We start from the raw sequence: 19,917 nt of genomic DNA, 5'->3' as shown, positions 1-19,917 counted from the left end.
TGGGGCCTTGCAAGACTCGGTGTCATTGCTGGGAGGTGGGGAGTTTGCGTATGACTGTGACTGTGTCACTGACTTGTAAGAGGGGTTCAGGTGTGTGAGGGGTGGCAGGTACAAGAAGTGAAAAGGTTCAGGGCTTTGAGAGTAATTAGCAGGTGACCCCATTCCATTTCTAGGGCCAGAAAGAGGGAGAATGGAAGAAAGGGAGTCAGGGCAGTCCTCAGCTTCCTTCTCCCTGCTCCCCAACTGGATTCAAATACCCAAGGGGCAGCTGGGAAGTATCAGGAAACCCAGGCTTCCCTCACCGCCCCACATCCCAAGCAGGCACCCCCTCCAAAGCCCTGCCTTTCCATTGGTGTCCATTCTTCTAGGGGCCAGGCCTGCCCTAGGTGGGGCCCCTCCTCTGAGGTGTGGCAGGTACATTCCTGGCATGCCCACAACAGGGTGGACAGAGGGGAAGTTGGATCAACCCTCGGATTTGGGACTTCCATCCTCTATCTCCAGTTGTCCATCCTCCCACACAGAGAAGGGTTCTCTGTGTTCTTAACCTCCTGAGAAACTGATTTCTCCAGCTCCCAGTCCTATGTGTGGACACTGGACCAAACACACACACACACACACAGCAGAGTCTTTGGTTGATTTGATATTTTCCCTTTTTATTTAAAACAAACCTCTTTCCCGATCTGCTTCCCCAACTATGTACACGCCCAGTCCCCCACCTGCCTTCAGGCAGGACTAGGGATGGGATGGGGAGGGAGGGGATGGACAAACAGCTGGGAAGTAGCCATGGCAACTTGCTCTCAGGAAGAAGTGACCCCCCCCACTGTCCATGCCATACCAAGCCTCTCCCTGTCCTACCCCTTCTGTGGCAAAAGGTGATTGGAGGTCATTCAGAGGCAGGGGTCAAGCTCTCTGGACCCAGGTCCTTCCACCCTCTTCCTTTGCCCACAGCCTTCAGGGCTCCTAGGTGCAGAGGCCTTCTAGGCAGTAGGAGCTGAAGGATGGAGGAACACCGCTTTCAGTCTTGGAAGGGGGAAGTTCCCCTCCTTTGGTTTCCCCTACAGTTGTATCCAACCTGTCGATGTGTCCATTTGACCATCTATGTACACACTTTCCCTCCATTTTCCCCACCCCTGACAAGTGCTTCTTCCTATTGCAAAATAAATAGGTTAAAAAGAAAACAAACCCAACATCCCAGCTCAACCCTGGCCAGAGTCAATGACTTGGGCCATGATGGGTAGGCAGGCTGGCAGGCAGCCCATTTGGTGTCCAACATTGGAGTCTCTGGGTGGCGGCGGCATGGCAGCAATGGCGGCATTAGCAGAGGTGTTGTTAAAAATCCAGGGGGTAGAAGAGTCCAACTTAGGGGGAAAGCAGTTATCTGCCCAGGACCCCGTGAGGTCCCTGTCACCCCACCCCCACCCAGCTGCCTGATGAGCCAGGAAAGTATTGTATTAGACAGGTCCATCAGGATCATGTTCTGGAGGGTTAAGACCACAGAGGAGACCCATGCTCCTCTTCTTCCACACAATTTTCATGTTTTTCAAGCCTTTATGTTGACCTCCAGGCTTATGTCCTGTCTTTTTGTAGCCTTCAGTGCCAGTAGGGATTCGAGCCACAGGCAAGATGAGTGGCACTGACCAGAAGCACAGCCAAGCAGGCCAGGCTGAGATCAGGGATAGGGCTATCAGAGTCCAGGGAAATGAGCAGAGTAGCTGGCCAGAGCTGCTGTGACTAGAAGGCAGAGCCACATGAGTGCCCAGCCCACACCCTGGGGCACAGCAGGACTGTCCCTTTGGCACAATCATTGGTTGGAGATCCTGAGGATCACCAGGCAGGTTGGTCCCGGAGGGGCAGTGGCCGGGCCAGACAAGGAGAAAGAGTGGGTTTGTAGTATTCACTCTAGACCGGGGGTATCTGGGCTATAATGTAGTTGGGAGATTCCCCATCCCTAAATCTGGGGCCCACCAGAGTGAAGAACTGTCCTTGATATCAGATCCAAGCCTTTTCCCCACTCTCCAAGGCTCCTAGGGTGGCTTCTTATGCCCAGCTCTTGGCACTGTCCACACCCACTGCTCTCCCCAACCCCTACCTCCCTCTAAAACTAGCTCCAAGTTTGAGGCACTGAATTCAAGGTGCACAATATATCACCAATCCCTTCTCCCAACCCTCCTGGGTGAGGGAGCTGGGCAGGTAGGCAATGCTAAGGCCTCCCTCCCAACTGTCTGGCCTTGAATTTCTGCCCCAGCCAAAACAGGCCAGGGAATGTAGGGCTGCTCCAAGGGGGTTTGAGTAAGGGGACAAAGAAAGTTGGCCATCCAGGAATGGGGAGCTGGAGCCTCCAAAGTTCCTTCAGCAGAGAGTGTCTGTATTGAAAGAAAGCTGGGCCTGTTGGGAAGAGATAACAAGGTTCAGATGGTCAGAGGCTTCCAACTGAGTTTGGGTCTTTCCCTTTGACTTCTTCCTTTGTTTCTTCCTGTTAAATTGTCACCAAATCAACCTATTTGAATCTCATCCTCTATCTCTGTCTCCCTCGATCTTTGGGTCCAAAGACCTCTGTTTCTGACCATGACTTAACATCTGTCTTAGCCCCTCTATCATTCTCTATCACTGAGTCTCTGTCTCTCTGAGCTGCTTACCATCTCTGTCTCTGGACAGACCAAATACATCCGGCAGAAGAAGAGATAGGGAAGGGAGAAGCCTCAAGAGGCCATTACTCTAGTAACTGCTGGATTCTGCCCTTGAGCCCCAGACTCTTTGGGGGTTAGAGTGCCCACAGAAATGTGAACTCCACCCACAGGGCCCGAGCCTCACCCTCTCCTCCTCAAAACTGATAAGCCCTTCGTCATCTGTGTCGAGGTCCTCTGGTTCGTCTGTTACCAGAGCACGGAGCTCTGTGGGTGCGGGACGGGGTCGGAGCAGACTGAGCAGCCGAGCCAATGGGGACTGGAGGGCACAACTTGGCTCTGTCTCTTGGGGCTCCAAGTTATCGCTCTGCTTCTTGGCAAAGTTCACAAACACCTGGGTTGGGCGGGAAAAGCAGACTGTGACACGCTGGGCCAATGAGTATCAGTGGCTCATCCCCCAATGCCTGCTTCAGGCATCTATGTGCTGCTGGCTGTGAAGAGTTGGGGAAGGGGAAGGGTGGCACTCACGTTGTCCAGTGTGGTCTGGCTGACCGAGTAATCCTCGATGCCCAGAACATCCACCACCTGCTCCATCTTGCTGAACACCTGTGCCAGTGAGATGTGCTCGGATTTTAGCTGATACTGTACTTTGGTGTGGTGTCGCTCCTGAGGGTTGAAGAAAGGAGGGGGTCAGCTCCCAAAGTACCACCTCAATTAATGTCCAGAGGACACCTGAACCAGGCACTTTCCAACCCCACATGCTCCCTCCAAGTATCGCTAGGAATTCTCCCGTTCTCCTACACAACTCCTAAAAGATATCCCTAACCCCTCTGGAGCCCCCTTCTTTCTTCAGGTGCCCTGAGGTCAGCTAAGAGCTCTCCCTCACTTCCTGAATCTCCCTTAGATTCCCCCTGATCTCCTCACAGCCCTCTGACCTCCTTATCACCCCTGTGAATTCCCTCAAAGTCCCCCTGGCTCTCTCTGGGCTCCCCAGCACCCTGAGAAATGCCCCCCAGTCCCCTCAAGTCCCTGAGAGTTCCCACTCTCTTCCGTAAGGATTTTGTCCTGATCCCCTCCTCATCCTCTCATAACCCCCACGAACCACCTCAAAGCCCTCCTGGCCTTTTCCAGGCTCCCCTGACCCTCACTTTGAGCACAGCTTCAGGGAAGTTTCGGTTGAAGAACCTCACTACCTCCTTCACGCTCTGGCTGCTCTTGGTCCTCACCGTAATCATGTAGCCATCACCAAACCTGGCAGAATGAAGGTGTGGGCTCCTGTCCCTGACCACCCCCTCCCAGCCATCACCCTCCCTTCTACTGCCCACCCTCAACACTGTCTCTGCCCTTGCCTCTGCTCCTCCTCCTGTTTTTGGAACCCTTCCTACTCCCAAACCCTACTTCAGTCCCTCTGCCTGCCCCTGGTCCACACTCCAAACCCCTGTTCCTCTCCCTTCCCGTGTGCCACCCCTCTCTTTGCTACTGTCCCTGCCCCCTGCCCCTATCCCCATTTTTGTACATTCACCTCTCCTTGCCCTCTCCTAGATCTTTCTAAGTCCCTGCCTCCCCTCACCTGTTCTTCAGGTGCTGAATGCTGCCCAGGCACCTGAGCCGTCCATTCACCATGATGGCCAGTCGTGTACAAAGTGCTTCACACTCCTCCATGCTGCAGATAGAGTCACCAGAACTAGGTACAGTGGAGAGGGTCCAGCCATGGGAGATCTAGGGGGTCAGGGGCACTCAGCTACTGAGGAGGCCAGCTAGGAGCACCAGAGGCTCACATAGAGGAGGGAATCAGGGACCATGGCCAGTAAGATAGCATAGGGTTACTTGGACTTGAGAGCAGAGTACTTATTGGGAACTGGACAAGAGGAAGGCATCAGGGCTCCATGAAGATAAAAAAGACAGGGGCAGCTAGGTGGCGCAGTGGATAGAGCACCAGCCCTGGAGTCAGGAGGACCTGAGTTCAAATCCAGCCTCAGACACATAACACTCACTAGCTGTGTGATTCTGGGCAAGTCACTTAACCCCAACTGCCAACCAAAAAAATAAATAAAAAGATAAAGACAACTTGGAGCACTAGGAACTGGCAGAGAGGAGGGAACTGAGAGCACCAGAAACTATTAGAAAGAGAAACATCAGGAGCTGGCATATAGAAAGGGCATGGGACACTGGGAACTGGCAGAGAAGAGAGTATAGGGGCACTAGGAGCTGGTAAAGAGGGATCCGGGGAACAAAGAACTGGAAGAAAGGAAAGTATTGGGGACAGGAGGTGGCAAAGAGGGAATAGAGAGCCTCAGAGATGGACAGAAAGGAAAACACAAGAGGCTGGTACAGAAGAGGGCACGGGGGATATCAGGAGCTAAAAAAAAAGATGGCATAGGGGTAGTGAAGGATGGCAGAGGGGAAGGCATACAAAAGCAAGAGAGAAGAGCATTGGGGAAACCAGGGGTAGCAGAGAGAATATTGGAGACATGTGTCAGGAGCCGGCAGAGAAGAGGGCATGTGGGCACTTGGAGCTGGCAGAGAGAACATCAGGAAGGCATGGGGGCATCAGGAGCTGGCATAGAGAAGGCCACCAGGAACACCAAAAGTTGGCAGAGAGGGTATGGGCACACCAAGATTTGGAACAAGAGAGAGCATGGAAGCACCAGGAGCTGGTGAAGAAGAGAGCATGAGGGCACGAGGAATTTGTAAAACAGAGGATATCATGGCCTCTGTATTAGTTAGCAGAGAATAGACTATCAGAAGCCAGCCAGGCTTCAAGCCCCCCTGGACTTCTAAGGTTGCTTTTTTTTTTTAAGGCAACCGGGGTTAAGTGACTTGCCTATGGCACACATCTAGTAAGTGTCAAGTGTTTGGTCTGAGGCCGTATTTGAACTTAGGTCCTCTTGACTTTCAGGGCTGCTGCTCTATCCACTTTGTCGCCCAGCTGCCACCTTCTAAGGTTGCTTATTGAAGGGCCTCTCTTCCACTGTGCAAACGCCTCAAGAACGGGCACGCAGGGAGCAAGAACACTAACCTGTGGGATGTCAGCACCACTGAACGCCCCGTCTTGATGATGTCCAGGATGAGGTTCCACAGGAAACGTCGGGCCTTGGGGTCCATGCCCGTGGTGGGTTCATCCTGGGAGCATGGCCAAGGTCGGTCTTCCACCCTCTGACTACTCCTACTATTCCCCTTCTTCCCCAGCTCTTTGCTCCTTGTCGAATCCTGGCCCCTCTGCCCTCTCCAGGAAGATGATGGTGGAGGAGCCAGCCAGGAGACAATGCCTCCCGAGTAGGGCAGGGGGCCCGAACTCTTGCTCTCTGGGTCTGCCAGCCCTCCCCCCTACTCACCAAGAAGATGAAGGCTGGGTAGCCAATGAGGGCAATGGCTGTGGACAGTTTCCTCTTATTGCCCCCACTGTAAGTGCCTGCTGGTTTATCTGCATACTTGCTCAGTTCCAGTTTCTCTAATGCCCACTTGACCACCTATAATAACAGAATCAATGAATTTTAGAGCTAAACGAGGTCTCAGAGGCCGTCAAGGATAAACCCACCATGAGCAGGAATCTCCTCTGCAACACCCCCTATAAGAGGTTACTCAGCCTCTGTTTGAAGAATCTCTTCAGTGATGCTGAAGTCACTACTCACCGAGGCAACTCATTCCACTTAAAAACAGCTCCAATTATTTGGAATGTTTTTCCTTTTATGAAATTGGAACCCACCTGCTTATGACTTCCCCCTTGCTCCTAGCTCTCTGGGGTGACGCAATACATGTCTAACCCTATTCTATAATAGCCCTTCAAATATTGATGGGTGGGAATACAGGGCTAGGTGGGCCGTGGAGACTGTCTTTTTCCTTTCCCATGGAAAGGAGTCTGCCCAGGGCCCATGCTCCCCTGAGGCACTTATGAGTGCCATCCCTTCCAAAGCTCCCCCAATCCTGTTCCTCCCCCTTCAAGAATCCCCAGGGATGGACAGGGGAAGTGGGACTTCAGTGGGGACAAAGACTCCAGCCCCACTGCTCAGAGATCCCTCCATATCACTGGCCTCCCCTTGACTCTGGTTATTCGCTCCCCTATCTGGACAATCCCTCCCTCCAGGTCAATCTCATTCCTTCTCTAGCCTCTCCCCCTCTTCTCTGCCCCCACCCATTAATAGCACAGTTAGAAGAGACCTTAAAATCCATCAAGTCCCCTTCCCCCATTTTTGGGCAAGCTGACACTCAATGAGCTGTCTGGATTCACAAAGCTTGTAAATATCTGAATCCAGGTCCTCCTGAGTCCAAGTCCAGTGCCCCATCCACCATGCCATGCTGACTCTTAGTCCCTCCCTCAAGTCACTGCCTCCCAGCCCAAACCACCAAGTAGTGCTCCCTTCAGTCTTTCTGGTCAATGTCTCTGGTCGGAATACTTCCTTACCCGGTCCCTGGGGGCCCTGCCTCCCACCCAGCCTCCTCACCCTCTCCTCGTCCTTCCAGGGGACCCCTCGAAGCCTTGTGTAGAGTTCCAGGTGCTCTTGGGCTGTGAGCTCATCAAACAGGGCATCGAACTGTGGGCAGTAGCCCAGACTCTGTTGTACTTGAAGGAGCTCTTTCAGGACACTGCAGAGACCATGGCATAACCACTCAGGTCTGGCACTGCCCACATCCTTCCCTAGACCCTGGCTGGTTGTTCCCCATGCCTATCACCACCCAAACCTCAGCTCCTCGCTCTAAAGACCAGCTGAAGGGGAGGCCTGCATCTGCCCCTAGCCACAGCCCACCCCTCATTACAGACAAATGCAAGGTGTTCTAAAACTCTTAATGTGGTTTTAAGCTTTACAAGCTTAAGGGACTTTACAGGCATACTTGATTTGCCCATAGGGCCTCCCTTACTCTCTGAGAGAGCCCCTGACTCCACAGGCAAGACCAAGTCAGCAAGTGCAAGACCTTTCCATTTCTGTATTCTCCTGGCCTCTAGTCTACCCCAGTGCCCTGTGGCAGCTATTCCTCTGTGTTGCTGCGTTGGCCCCTGGGCACCTGTGTCCATTGATGAAGGCCTCGCCTCCTGTGGTACTTTCATCTCCTGTCAGCATCTTGAAGGTACTGGTCTTGCCAGCCCCATTGACGCCAAGGAGGCCAAAACATTCTCCAGGCCGCACACCCACACAGAGCCGGTCTACAGCTAAGATGCGCCCAATCTTACGTGATTTATACACCTGCAGGAGTTAGGGAATGAGCTTCAGGGGAAAGAATCCTATATCCCTCACACCCAAGTTTAGGGTTTCTCCCATCTCCCTGCTCTTCCCTGACCCTTAAGTCAGTGTCCTCCATAAACCCTAGCGAGTTCTCCCCTCTCCTGGTCAGAATCTTCTTTGCCCAAATCCAACCCCTGGGTTAGTCCCCCTCTGACCCTCTTAAACACTGACTACTGGTTGGAATGGTCTCTTTCCCAATCAGTATCTCCTGATCTGTTTCCCTAAACCCGGGGTTGGTCTCCAGGGATCAGACCCTCATCTGAGGTCCCACCTTGGTCAGGTTCTCAATCTTGACCATGTCATTGTCTGCATCCCCCCTCAGGACCCGCTGCCGTTCAATGGCTACATCCACATCATCTTCAATAGGCTTGGTGGATACAGGCAGGCGCCTGGGGAGAGAAAAGGGAAGGGGCTAAATAGGGCAGGACAGCTTGGGGATAGGGGGCTCTGCCTGGCCAGCACTACTCACCTGCCTTAACCTAGACCCTCACTGGTGGAGGTGGGCAGCACCTGGAGCAGGGCAGGAAGCTCATAGTCATAAACTTCAGAATCTTGGAGTTGAATGGGGTAGTCTAGTCTAACCCACACCTAAATAGATATCACCTTGAAAATATCCCCTCTGACTGGCCATCCAGCCCCTCCTTGAATAAGAAACTCATTATACCTCCAAGGCAATCCATTCTATTTTTGAACAACTTTAATTGTCAAGGAAGCCAAGTCTACCTCCTTGTAATGTCTATCCTTCCCCCTTAATTCTGCCTTCTGGGGTCAAGCCAAAAAAGCTTCAACCCTCTTCTACATGACAGCCTATAAGATACCAGAAGACAACTAATATTTCCCTATCTCTTCTTTTGTCCTCCAGACTAAATCTCCCTAGTGCCTTCCCAATCTTCATGTTAAGTGGTTTCCAGTTTCTTCCTACTATCCCAATCTGGCAATGTCCTTCCTAAAATGTGGTACCCAGAACTAGACACATTACTTCAAAGGCAGTCTACTGAGGGCCAAGGACAACATTACTTCCCTCATTCTAGAGGCAGTGCAACAGAATTTTCTGATCTCTCTACACCTGTTCTTCCCCTCTGCTCCTGACTGTGCATGGGGGGGGAAGGCAAGACCAGCAGCCTCATTCCAGCTCAGAAGAAACCTGCCTAAAATCACTGATCCTTCCCAGGACCAACTTAGCATATACAGGCTTCTCTGGCTCCCACACTCACTGGGGCTGCCGGAGAAAGTTGTACTGACACATGATGGTGATAAAGAAACCCACGAAGCCTTCTATTGTCATGGCAACCAGGCCTCTTGTGACAATGTCCCATTCGAAGGGGGATTTCATTTTGTCAAACTGGCCTGTGGAAGAAAAAAAGGGGGATTGGGCTTATTGGGGTCTTACCCAGAAAAAGCACAGGTCACCTGCTGATTGATGTGATGTAAGAGGTGCCTCCAACCTCCAAATATCTCCACCACACAGCCTGAAATTCCATCCTTAGAACTTCCCTTTAGATTAAGCATTGCCCTTTCAAGGTTCCTCTGGTAAAATGCTAAAGCCCCTGGGAAGGCTCACACATGAGTCCTTCACACCTTTGTGTGAATGAGTCTGAGTTCTCCTCCTTGACAAGAAGAGCACTCTAGGTTAAGCAGCACTGAAAGTGGAGAGGAATAAAAGCCAACCCTGAGTTGTGCCTACTTCCTTCTTCCTCTGAAGCTCATCAACTTATAGGCCCTCCCCAATGGCAGCCTCCTTCATCCCAATCCTTCTACAGCCCAGTGTATTGAGCCCTTGCTGATACCTGTCTCCTTCCCTCCTTCCCACCCCTGGATCTCTGTGTCTTGAGCCTCTGAAGATGCCCATCTCCCTCCTCCCCCTTCCTTGGGCTCACCTATCTTGGCATAATACTCATTGATGTACTCATTGTAAGCCATCTCCATGAGCCCGTGGCCCAAGTTGTAGTTGGGAAAGATGAGGAAGCAGCTCTTCAGGTAACTGTTTACTAATTTCAAGTCCTGGGGAGGGAAGCAGGGTAAGGAGCTCCCATCGATACTATTTGGGGCATGGCACCTTGGGATGGGTCACCCCTGCACTCCGCCCCTGGAAAGAGGGCCAATGTTTCTAGCCCAGGCACCTCATCTATAGCCACCAACGGGGATGGCTCTAATGCCCATCTCTCTTTTTCCCCCAGGAAGAGGCCATCTGAAATGCCTATCCTGTCCCTGGATAAAAGAGTCATGCCTTAACACCCTGGTATGTGCTGCCCACCCCACGCCATGGGCACCTTGTCATGTTCAAAGAGTTGCAGGAGGAAAGTGGCAACGGTGGCAGTAATGCCAATGAAGAGGTTGATGACAATGAGGAAGACATAGGCAGAACTGGGCACCTCGAACCAGAAGGAAGCAGGATACATGATGGGTGTGATTGACCAGCTACAAGTGGAAGAGAGGGGCGGTTAATGACAGGCAGGATCCCCACTCTTGGACAGCTCACCTACATACAGGGTCCCCACACCCCCACCCAGGTCTCCTCTTGGGGAGCTCACGCACGGACCTAGGAGTTCCAGTTCACAGCTGGTCTCCAGGGTCGGTTCCCATGTCCTCCATCCCCTCTGCATGACCCTAGACACCATACCCATAGAGCAAGAAGAGGGAGAGCACAGCAGGGAAGTTGGTGGGTGAAGTGTAGGCAGGAAGGTCAAACACAAAGAGGATGATGATACAGCAAGTGGCCGGCACCAAATAGTTCAGCTGAAAGACATGGGGAAGGCAGGTGTACCACATTTTAGGAAGGACATTGTCACATTGGGATAGTAGGAAGAAACTGGAAACCACTTAAAATGGTCTTTGGAGGATGGAGGGGTGGGGCATGGGAAAGTCATACTATAAGACTGGAATCTGAAACGTCCCTGAAAGCTCAGCCTATAAGGGTACGGGCCTGACAAATGTGGTAGAAGGGAGAGAAAGGTATAGACAGGTGGCTACACCCTTCTGTGTGTGCCCACTGGGGGTAGGTACACTGGCTGGGACAAAGCAAGAATCCAGTGGGCATGGTACCCAGTATGTGAGTGGGTACAGCAATCAGGAGGTGAAAGGGCCAGTTCTTGGGGACGGTGCATTTGGCATCCTCAGGATGGCACGCACAGTGATACCCTTACCATATCCCAGACATAGTTGGCCAGCCAGTAGATGACAGGATTGCAGCCGCTGACAAACTGAAGGTGCTTGGCCTTAGTGGCTTTCTCAGCCACTAGAAAGACCACGAAGCTGGCCGGCACAAAGGACATGGCCACGATGATAAAGATTGCAATGACTACATCTGTGCCCTGAAGGCTGAGGGCAGAGAGGAAAAAGGGGGTGGTCACAGTCATCTTCAGTCTCCCCGGTATAGTCCCTGCTCCTTCCACCCTCAGAGAGGGAGGATGCAGTCAGTGCTCCCACTTTTCACGCCCAACCAAAAGGGAGAATACAGTCTGCACACTCCAAGCCCAACTTTGATGGTGGGCATATAGCACCCCCTTCCTCTCCCCACCTCCCATCCCCATGTCCTCTTGACAACATACAGGTAATCCAAGGAGAGGCTGGCGCTGGTCTTATTCATGGGATGGTTGGTGACAGTGATGCCTAAGGCACAAGAGAGGGGATAGGTTTAGGCCCTGTAAGATACCCACCTAGGCTCCCTGGTGATATTCCTCTGCTATTCCCTGACCCTAGTCCATCCGTGAACTTACCGTAGGCTGCAGGGTTTCCTTTGCTCTTGGGCAGATTGGCACGGAGGATGGCATTGTTGAGGGTGTTTAAGTAAGTAGGCATGCTGTGGTACCCCTTGTTGTTGTAGAAGACCTAGAAGACGAAAGAGCACAGAGAAATGGGGGGCATGAACTTGGGGAAGATGGGAGGGATGGTGGAGGTGGAGGGAGTAGAGAGAGGAAGGATCATTGAATCATAGATTTAGAACTAGAAGGGACATTTAGAGGTAAACTACTCCAACCTCTTCATTTTACAAATGAGGAAACTGAGGCTTAGAGAGTTTAAGTGACTTGCCCAGGGTCACAGAGTTAGGAAGTGAAAGGCACTTCTTGACTCCAAGTCCAGCATTCCATCCAGCAGGCTTCTGAAGGACAAATAGATATCATTCAAGAAGATGGACTGACGCTGGGGCTGTGGTCATGGCATGGTCTTGGCACTACCCATTCTCCCCTGCCCTCAGGCCCTGCAGGAGCTAATACCTGGATGGCTGACTCTACTTACCTGGGCAGTTCTCCTCACTGCAATCTTGCGCACCATTGGGGGTGCTTTGGCTCCAAAGGAAGCAGGTATTGACTTCTGGATGTTGCCAAAGGTGATGGCTCCATATCTGGGTGTGGATAGGAGAGGAAGGAGAGAGGTCTATAAAGATAGCCCTCACCTGGCTAGTTAATAGGAGCTTCCCTAATCCAAGCCTCAGGCCCCTGGCTTCAGATACCCAGGATCTCCCAGCTCTGACCCCACCCATGCTGTGCCTGCCCCAAGCTCCTCCCTCCCTCCCTGTGCCTACTCCCAACCTGTGCAGCCTGAAGCGATCAGAAGTGTAGAGGAGATACTCCGACACATTTCGGCCTGTGATGTCTGTCAAGATGTCTCCTGTTACCACCTTCATCTGGGGTGGGCGTCCACCTACACCGCTGGGGCAGGAGAATCCAGTCCCCTGCATGGAGCATGTGCACTTGATGGGTTCATGGACTATATGCGGCAGTGCTGGGACAGAGGTCACTGTCTCTGTGGGCAGAGCATTACTATTCAGCTCTTCCTCCCCTTCCACTTGGATTCCTGTAGCTTCCTAACTGGCCCTGAACCTCATCTCCAACTTGTCTTCCAAGTAGGAGCAATCTTCTTCTTTTTTTTTTTTAATTTATTTAATTTTAGTTTTCAACATTTACTTAGGAGCAATCTTCTTAAAGTACTGGTGCCCTTCATCTCCTCCGATACTCTCAGTGGCTCCCACCACCTACTAAATAAAGAACTTCATCTGCCTAGTACTCAAAACCCTCCACAATCTGCCTCCACTCCAACTCTACCTTCCAATCTTACTTTCTATTATTTTGTTGTTATTCAGTCGTGTCTGACTCTTCATGACTGCATTTGGGGTTTTCTTGGCAAAGACACTGGAGTAGTTTGCCATTTCCTTCTCCAGCTCATTTTACAACTGAGGAAACTGAGGCAAACAGGGTTAAGTGACTTGCCCAGGGTCACCCAGCTAGTAAGTGTCTGAGGCCAGATTTGAAGTCAGGTCTTCGTGGCTCCAGGCCCAGCATTCTATCCACTGAGCTATGTAGCTGCCCCTATTTTTAAAATTATTTTTTAATTTTATTATTGCCCCTCATATATACCATAATCCTGCAAAACAAAACTACTTCTCTTCCTCCCTATTTTTGACCTATCCTCTTCCATTCTCTAGGCCTTTGTTCATGCTGTCCCCTTATATTTGAAAAGACACTTCCCCTCCTTCTCTTTTTTCCTTCTCCCCTACCCCCACCATCCAGTCTACCATTTCTGCCTCTTGAAGCCTCTCCTTTGTCAAGGCCACCATGAATGCCATCTCCTCCAAGAGGCCTTCCCTTCCAAATGAAAGTGATCTTTCCCTCCTCAGATGTCTCATAGCACTTTGCCTGGACTTCTCCTTTACAGTGATCTCACTGTCCCTGGCAGCGTAGCTATTTGTAAGCATCTTTCTCCCATCAGATTATAAACAACTTAAAAGCAGGGTCTGTATCACATCTATTTTTGTATCTGTGGTAGCTAGTACATGTCTCTGCATACAATAAGTGCTCCATAAATGTTTGCTGAATGAGTTATTTCTTAAATAACTGGAGATGTGCACCCACCATAACTAGGGCATAATGTCCACACAGTCCCTCGCTGCCTAAAGTATGGGCACAGCTGGGAAAGACCTTCCTCTCCTGACAACAGGGATAGGCCCAGCTCATGGACACCATCTTGTGGTGCATTCAACTCATTAATTACAGGTCTAGGGGAATCCCCAGTGTCCACTAGCTCAGGCAGCTCCATACCTCTCACGGTAGTGGGTAGCAGTGTGGTATTCCAGGCCCTCAGGAGCTCTTCATCAGGAGAAAAAGGGAAGTCAGAGGGTGCAGGAGAGGGAGGTGGTGGCACAAAGTTGGACAGGGGCAGCCCTTGCGTGAAGGAGTCAATGCACATGGCATCAAAGTATCGCGCAGCCAACATCCTGGACTCACTGCTACTCAGGTTCAGAGTCAATACCAGGGTCCCATTGGCAGGTGTTTTCAGCACACATGTGGCACCCACACCAGAAGGCAGCCGAAATGTGTTAACCAGCTGTTGGGGACTGGCATCAGGGGATAGTTTGAGGCTAGTGAAAGAGAAGGTAATAGCTATGAGCTCCAGGGGCCAAGGCCCGCCACTGCCCAAGAATTTTCCCCCATCAGGCTAGTTCATCTCTTCCTGGGATGCTCTCCCACCTCATCTCCACCTTTAGAATCCTTCCCTTGCTCCAAGACCTGGTTCAAATGATGCCTTCTTCAGGAGACCTTTATCAGTCTCCCAGGTGCTAAAGACTTCCACTCAAAGATTTCCTCCCACTTCCCCTTTATGTATCTCACATGTACATGTTGTCTTCCCCATCAGAATGTAAGGTCCTTGAGGGCAGGGGCTGTTTTTGCCCCTTTTTTTTGTATCCCTAGTGCTTAGCCAAGTGCCTGGCTTGTAGAAGAGTTTAATAAATATTTTTTGGCAGATTAAGAGACTGCCCTATGAAATTCTCTCCCTGCTGACCCTGTGTCAGTCCCTCTCTTCCCAGTGTTTAACCCTTGGGGAGCTCACCGATATTCATGTCGCTCTTCATTGGCATAGGGGATGAAGTTGCCCCGGGGCTGAGTGTAATTGTGGTACTGTGAGGGTGAGAGGATCAGTGGGGGCAAGTCCCCTAGGACGGAATGGAGAAAGAGAGAACCACGTTGGGGGTGAGAAGGAGGGCAATAGTGGGACAGCCTCACCTTCCCCCTGCCACATGGCCATGCCTTCTGAGTGAGGGCAGCTTGAGGCATTACCACTACCCCACCACCACTACTACTACACCACTATCACTACCACTACCACTACCACTACTACTAGCATGTACATCACTTTAAGGTTTCTAAAACCTTGAGGCAAGTGTTATTATAATTCTTATTTTACAGATGAGGAAATGGAGTCTGAGAGAGGTTAAGTGACTTGCCCAGGACCACACAGCTACTAAGTGTCTAGCACAGGATCTGAACTCAGGCCTTCCTGACTCCAATGCCAGTACTCTATCCTCTGTACCACCTAACTGCCTAGGAGAAACAGAAGCTGAGGAAGAACAGGAACAGTCACAAAATGACAGATCTGGAAGGAACCTTAAAACATCAACTAAATCCAACTCCCCCCATTTTAAGGAAGCAGAAACTAAAACCCAGAAGGAAAAGGGATGTGCAGAGTCACACAATGAACTAGAAGCTGAGCCAGGACCAGACCCCCCCAGGGCTTCTGATTTCTAGTCCCAGGTACTTTTCATTGGGCATGAGTCCCAGCTGGTATATATTAGCTGTATGGCTGTCCGAAAGTCACAACCTCTCTGAACTCAGTTTCCTTATTTGCAAAATGAGAATAATAATCACCTGTCTCACAGCATTATCATGAAAGTTCTTTGCAAGCCCTGAAGTGCTATTGTTGTTGCACTCTATGCCTCCTCTTGCCTCAACGGGGAAGATGGGGCAGGTGGATGACATGGGATCATTGCCCACATTCCAGCCCAGGTCAGTAAGGAGTCAGCACGCACAGCCACTCCCCTGGAGTGTGAAGAAGCTATAAGCAAACCCATTGGCTAGTGAGCTTTGCCCAAGGGGAAGTAAACCGAGGGACTGTGTTCCCTCACGGCCATAACAAAATGGGCCTCACAGGGGTCAAGTTAAATCCCTGGAATACAAGAGCCATACAGCGGCTCATTACTGACAGAGAGATACTGGGGAAGATGCTCAGATTGCAGAATAAGATAGATAACAGTTGGGAGGGCCTTAATTATCCTGTCCAACTTCTCATTTCACAGAAGTAGAAACTGAGGCACAGGAGAGGGAAAGTGACACCAAGTCACACAGTTAGTGGCAGAGCTGGGATTGGAACCCAAGTTTCTTGACTTCTTATCCAAGACTAGGGTCATGCAGGTATATCTCTTATACCCTTAGTAGACCATAAGCTCCATGAACTCAGAAGACTAATTCCTCATTTTTATCTCCCACAATGCCTAGGACAGGGCCTTGAACAAAATGACACCCAGGGAAGGAATATCATTTTCGGAAGGTAACATGGACGAGTAAGGACTCGAAACCAAGTGTCCTGACTCTCAGTCCAGTAATCTCTAACTCTTAAATGACACCGGGGACGACCCCCCACCCCTGACTAAGGACAGACAGACAACCCCCTCCAGATGGAGCCTGGGGACATCTGTGCTACACCCATACCAATCTCAGGGACGGAGAGGGCTACGGTCATGGCCACGCAGACAAAGAAGGCAGGCAGCAGGATCTGGGAGAACAGAGCCTTGGTGTTGCGGCGAGCACAGTGGAAACGTTTGACCAAGAGCCCGTGAAACTGGCGTAGCTTTAGCCACCAGCCTTCTAGCTTGGAGCTGCCTTGGCCGACCATTGACAAAGTTTCAGCCTCCACCTCTGCAAAAAGGAACAGATACGGGGGCCACTCAGATTCTGCTCCCTCATCTTCCCTTCCCTCTCAGCTTCAGGCTAAGGGCAGAGGCTGAAGGGTAAGACCTCTTGGCATTGCCAGGGCCCTGGAATCAATAGGTTTCCAACTCATTACTGACTGACCCCACTCATGAGGCTTCTCACCTGAGAGATTATTAGAAGGGGACCAACGGTGGGTAGGGCAGAGAGAAAGTCTTTATCCATTAGAAGGTGATTGTAGGGGATCAGAAAAGGGGAAAAAGGATGAGGGATCTTGGTACGTGGTGAAGGAACCAGCAGCATCTAGAAAAGTCTTTGGGAGGTTAGAGACAGGGCCCAAAAAGATCTGGAGAGATTTTAAGGAGGAAGCTAGAAAGCTAGAGGAGTGGGTCAGCCAATGACTACAGGGAGGCAGGAACTGAAGAAGGGAAGCCTGAGTCAGGGTTGGGGAGGGGGCCTAAAGAGTTAGAGACTATATCTGTGGTTGCTGGAGAGAAGGCCATTGGAGGTCTGGATAGGGGGCTAGTGGATGTATGTCAGGGGAAGGTGGTCAGGGTAAATTAGATGGAGCATAGGAGAACAGATAGAGGTATAGGTCTGTGGGGACTAGAGAAAGGGCCTGCATGGGCATAGAAGAAGGGACCTGTGGAAGCTTGAAGGGGTAGGACAGGAGGCTTTGAAAGTTCCAGTTTGGATTCTGGGATAGCAGGGTGACCGGCTATGCCTCCTGAGAGCATCAGCCAGACCAGAGGAGGCAGAGCACCTCAGGAGCCACATAAAGTCCCCCCAAGCCTGTTTAAGAATTAACCACAGCTACAGCTATGCATACCTTGCAGACTGACATTGTCAGGGTCCTGAAGGTTGTCAAAGAGTGGGGAATAATCACCATAAACTTCAACATAGGCGCCTTCCTCATCCCCCCGGACAGAGCCCGCCGAGGAAGAGGAGCGCAGGGATGCCTGGGACTGCGCCAGCTGAGAGCAGCCCACCAGATTGCTGTGCTCAGCTTGGGGTGAGGTGGCTGCCTCCCTGTCCTTCTGCACCTCGGCCTTAGGAAGAACATCCTTCTTGGACTCCTTTATGTCTGGTGGGGTTGAAGAGAGGCTTGTCACTGCTTCTGCAGGGAGCTGGATACCTGCCTCACCCCCTTCCCCAATCCCTAGTCCTCATACTCCAAGTGGGCAGTAACTGTTCTGCCCACAAAAGTAGTCCGTGGGGTAGGAACATCAGTGCCCTACAGCATGGTGCCTCTGGCTGCCCACCCAGGGTCCATGCCCTCCCTCCCTTCTGCTGGGCAGCTGCATGGATATGTGGCCAAGATCACACCGAGGTGACTTTTTGCCTTACCTTGCTAGGGCTCAGGCCCAATCTTCCCTATGCCTTTTTTTAACTCAATCACCCCTACCACCTCCCCACCAGTAGACTAGACTCTGCCCCTGGGTCCCTCAGCTGTGCTGGGTGACCTTTTGCCTTATCTTGCTGGGACCCAGGCCTCTTCACTACCTCCTGACCAACTCCATGTTGGCGCTAGGCTCATACCCCTCCCCTTTCTAGCTCTCTTTTATGTGTTATCTTCTCCCATTAGAACATAAACTCCTTGAGGGCAGGAACTGTCTTGCTTGTACCTGCATTCCTAGCATTCGGTGCCATGTTTGGCACAAAATATAGAATAAATGCTTTATCTATTTGAGTCAGGGTAGGTGGGATGATAACTAAAGATCAAGAAATACATCTGATGACTTCTCTAGATTCTGGCTCATAGTGAGGGCAAGGAGGCTGGACAGTGCCCATAGATGTTGACACCTCTCCATGAGCCTTCCCATACTGGGGCAAAGGCCACCCCTGCTATGGAGCAAGGGAGAGAGGAAACTAAGCTCCCTGAGGTCAAGCACCATATATTCTGTGTGCTCAGGTCTCTTCTTCCCTACTATACTGTAAGACAGGCTGGCATAACATATCGCCCACGGGCTGCTCTCGCAGCCTGCCAAAGGGTTTCAGGTGGCCCACAAAAAATGTAGAGGATGTAAAACAAGCTTGCACAACATACAGTCCGCAGGCTACATGAAACGTGTAGGCCTGCTGTAAGGCCTGTGAGGGCAGAAACCGTGTCTTTGTTGTACAGCCTCCCCTACCACGCTGAGCCATCATGCCCTGCATATTCTATCACACTCCCTCCTATCCTATTATACAAATGTTAAGTGCCCATCCTTTGTGTGATGGATATTCAGTAAGAAAACTGAATAAGCTTATATGAGGAAAGTTTATTCAAGTTCCCTATTCCCCCCAAGTTCCAAACATGCACACATATGGGTGCACATGCATGGGCAGGCACACACACACACACACACACACACACGCGTGCGCACGCACACACATACACACAGAGGAATGGGCACCTTAGCACCTGCCCAACAAATTCCCAGTGCTAGCCAGCTCAGACCCACCCTTCAATAGAACTGCTGCCTTCCCCCTTGAATCTGACTGTTCCTCCAAACCCTCCTCACCGGCCTCACTGTTTTCCAGGGACTGGTCCTCCTCAGATACCTTGAGGAAAACTTCTTCAAGTGTAGTGTCCATGAGCCCAAAACTGGTCAGCTGTAGCTCCTCCAAGCTTAATTCCAGGTGCTGCCCAGGCATAGAGTCAGGCAGATGCACAGATATCTCAAGAACCCAGTCCCACAATTGAACCCCACCACCCTCTCAGGCTAGTGTGCAACTGCCCTCCTAAAGGGCACAGGCATGCAGGCATTCCCCACTGTCCCTTCAGGAGGTCACAGTACGGTCCCATCCACTTAGGAGGATCTCTACATAGCAGCCCCATGATCAATCCCCACCTGCCTTCTGGGAAAATAAGCCCTACAATGGCTCTCTGCAGGCTCACAGTTGTTCTGCACCCCTTCCTCCCCTCCCCAGGGCTGCTAAGCATCTTCCCAATTATCCCCCTACTGCATACTTTGATTTTGGACCAGTGCTCAGACCCTTCTCTGTTACCTCCTGGGACAAGTCCCTGGGAAGTGGTGCAATCACTGCTGGTTACCCATTACTGTAACAAGCTACCCGACCCTCCTACCTGGAAGAGCCGTTCAAAACCTCCTTTCTTGGCAGCTTCACTGGGCAGGATGTAGGAGAGTTCAGTATTGGTGTCTGAGATGAGCAGACAGGAAGCCACATACTTCTTTATGAACTGAGAAACCCGAGGTTCACAGCAGGGGCTGAGTGCTGAGGAGGCTGGAGAGCTAGGTGTCTGGCCAGACTCTGCAGTAAATGGAGGAGAGGACTGAGGTTGGTTAGGGTATGTGGAACTAGAGAATCCTCTCTTTATCGGCAGCTGGGGGCTGGGGAGACATGAGATTGGCCAAATGAAAGGACTGTATC

General features: G+C 51.3%; 1 protein-coding gene across 1 annotated transcript in view; it reads right to left on the bottom strand.

The window, feature by feature from the left end:
• Positions 1-627: 627 nt before the first annotated feature.
• ABCA2 (ATP binding cassette subfamily A member 2) overlaps positions 628-19,917 on the bottom strand; it is a 72,031-nt gene continuing 52,741 nt past the window's right edge. Inside the window, exons 25-49 of the mRNA XM_020981818.2 lie at positions 19,613-19,797; positions 19,047-19,167; positions 17,372-17,626; positions 16,324-16,530; positions 14,669-14,771; positions 13,879-14,198; positions 12,373-12,586; positions 12,080-12,185; positions 11,560-11,671; positions 11,392-11,452; positions 10,987-11,161; positions 10,464-10,579; positions 10,114-10,261; positions 9,721-9,844; positions 9,058-9,190; positions 8,115-8,232; positions 7,626-7,804; positions 7,067-7,208; positions 5,960-6,094; positions 5,644-5,747; positions 4,195-4,287; positions 3,773-3,875; positions 3,153-3,290; positions 2,812-3,018; positions 628-2,385 (exon numbers count right to left, since the gene is read on the bottom strand). Coding sequence (XP_020837477.1) covers positions 2,350-2,385; positions 2,812-3,018; positions 3,153-3,290; positions 3,773-3,875; positions 4,195-4,287; positions 5,644-5,747; positions 5,960-6,094; positions 7,067-7,208; positions 7,626-7,804; positions 8,115-8,232; positions 9,058-9,190; positions 9,721-9,844; positions 10,114-10,261; positions 10,464-10,579; positions 10,987-11,161; positions 11,392-11,452; positions 11,560-11,671; positions 12,080-12,185; positions 12,373-12,586; positions 13,879-14,198; positions 14,669-14,771; positions 16,324-16,530; positions 17,372-17,626; positions 19,047-19,167; positions 19,613-19,797 — 3,635 coding nt within the window. The 3' untranslated portion in view covers positions 628-2,349. The remainder of the gene's footprint in view (positions 2,386-2,811; positions 3,019-3,152; positions 3,291-3,772; positions 3,876-4,194; positions 4,288-5,643; positions 5,748-5,959; positions 6,095-7,066; positions 7,209-7,625; positions 7,805-8,114; positions 8,233-9,057; positions 9,191-9,720; positions 9,845-10,113; positions 10,262-10,463; positions 10,580-10,986; positions 11,162-11,391; positions 11,453-11,559; positions 11,672-12,079; positions 12,186-12,372; positions 12,587-13,878; positions 14,199-14,668; positions 14,772-16,323; positions 16,531-17,371; positions 17,627-19,046; positions 19,168-19,612; positions 19,798-19,917) is intronic.

This window comes from Phascolarctos cinereus, unplaced genomic scaffold (genome assembly GCF_003287225.1).
Source record: "Phascolarctos cinereus isolate Bilbo 61053 unplaced genomic scaffold, phaCin_HiC Scaffold_2;HRSCAF=192, whole genome shotgun sequence".
Taxonomy (NCBI): Eukaryota; Metazoa; Chordata; class Mammalia; order Diprotodontia; family Phascolarctidae; genus Phascolarctos; species Phascolarctos cinereus.
Note: the sequence above shows the minus strand (reverse complement) of the source record. Positions and strands in the feature narration are given on the sequence as shown.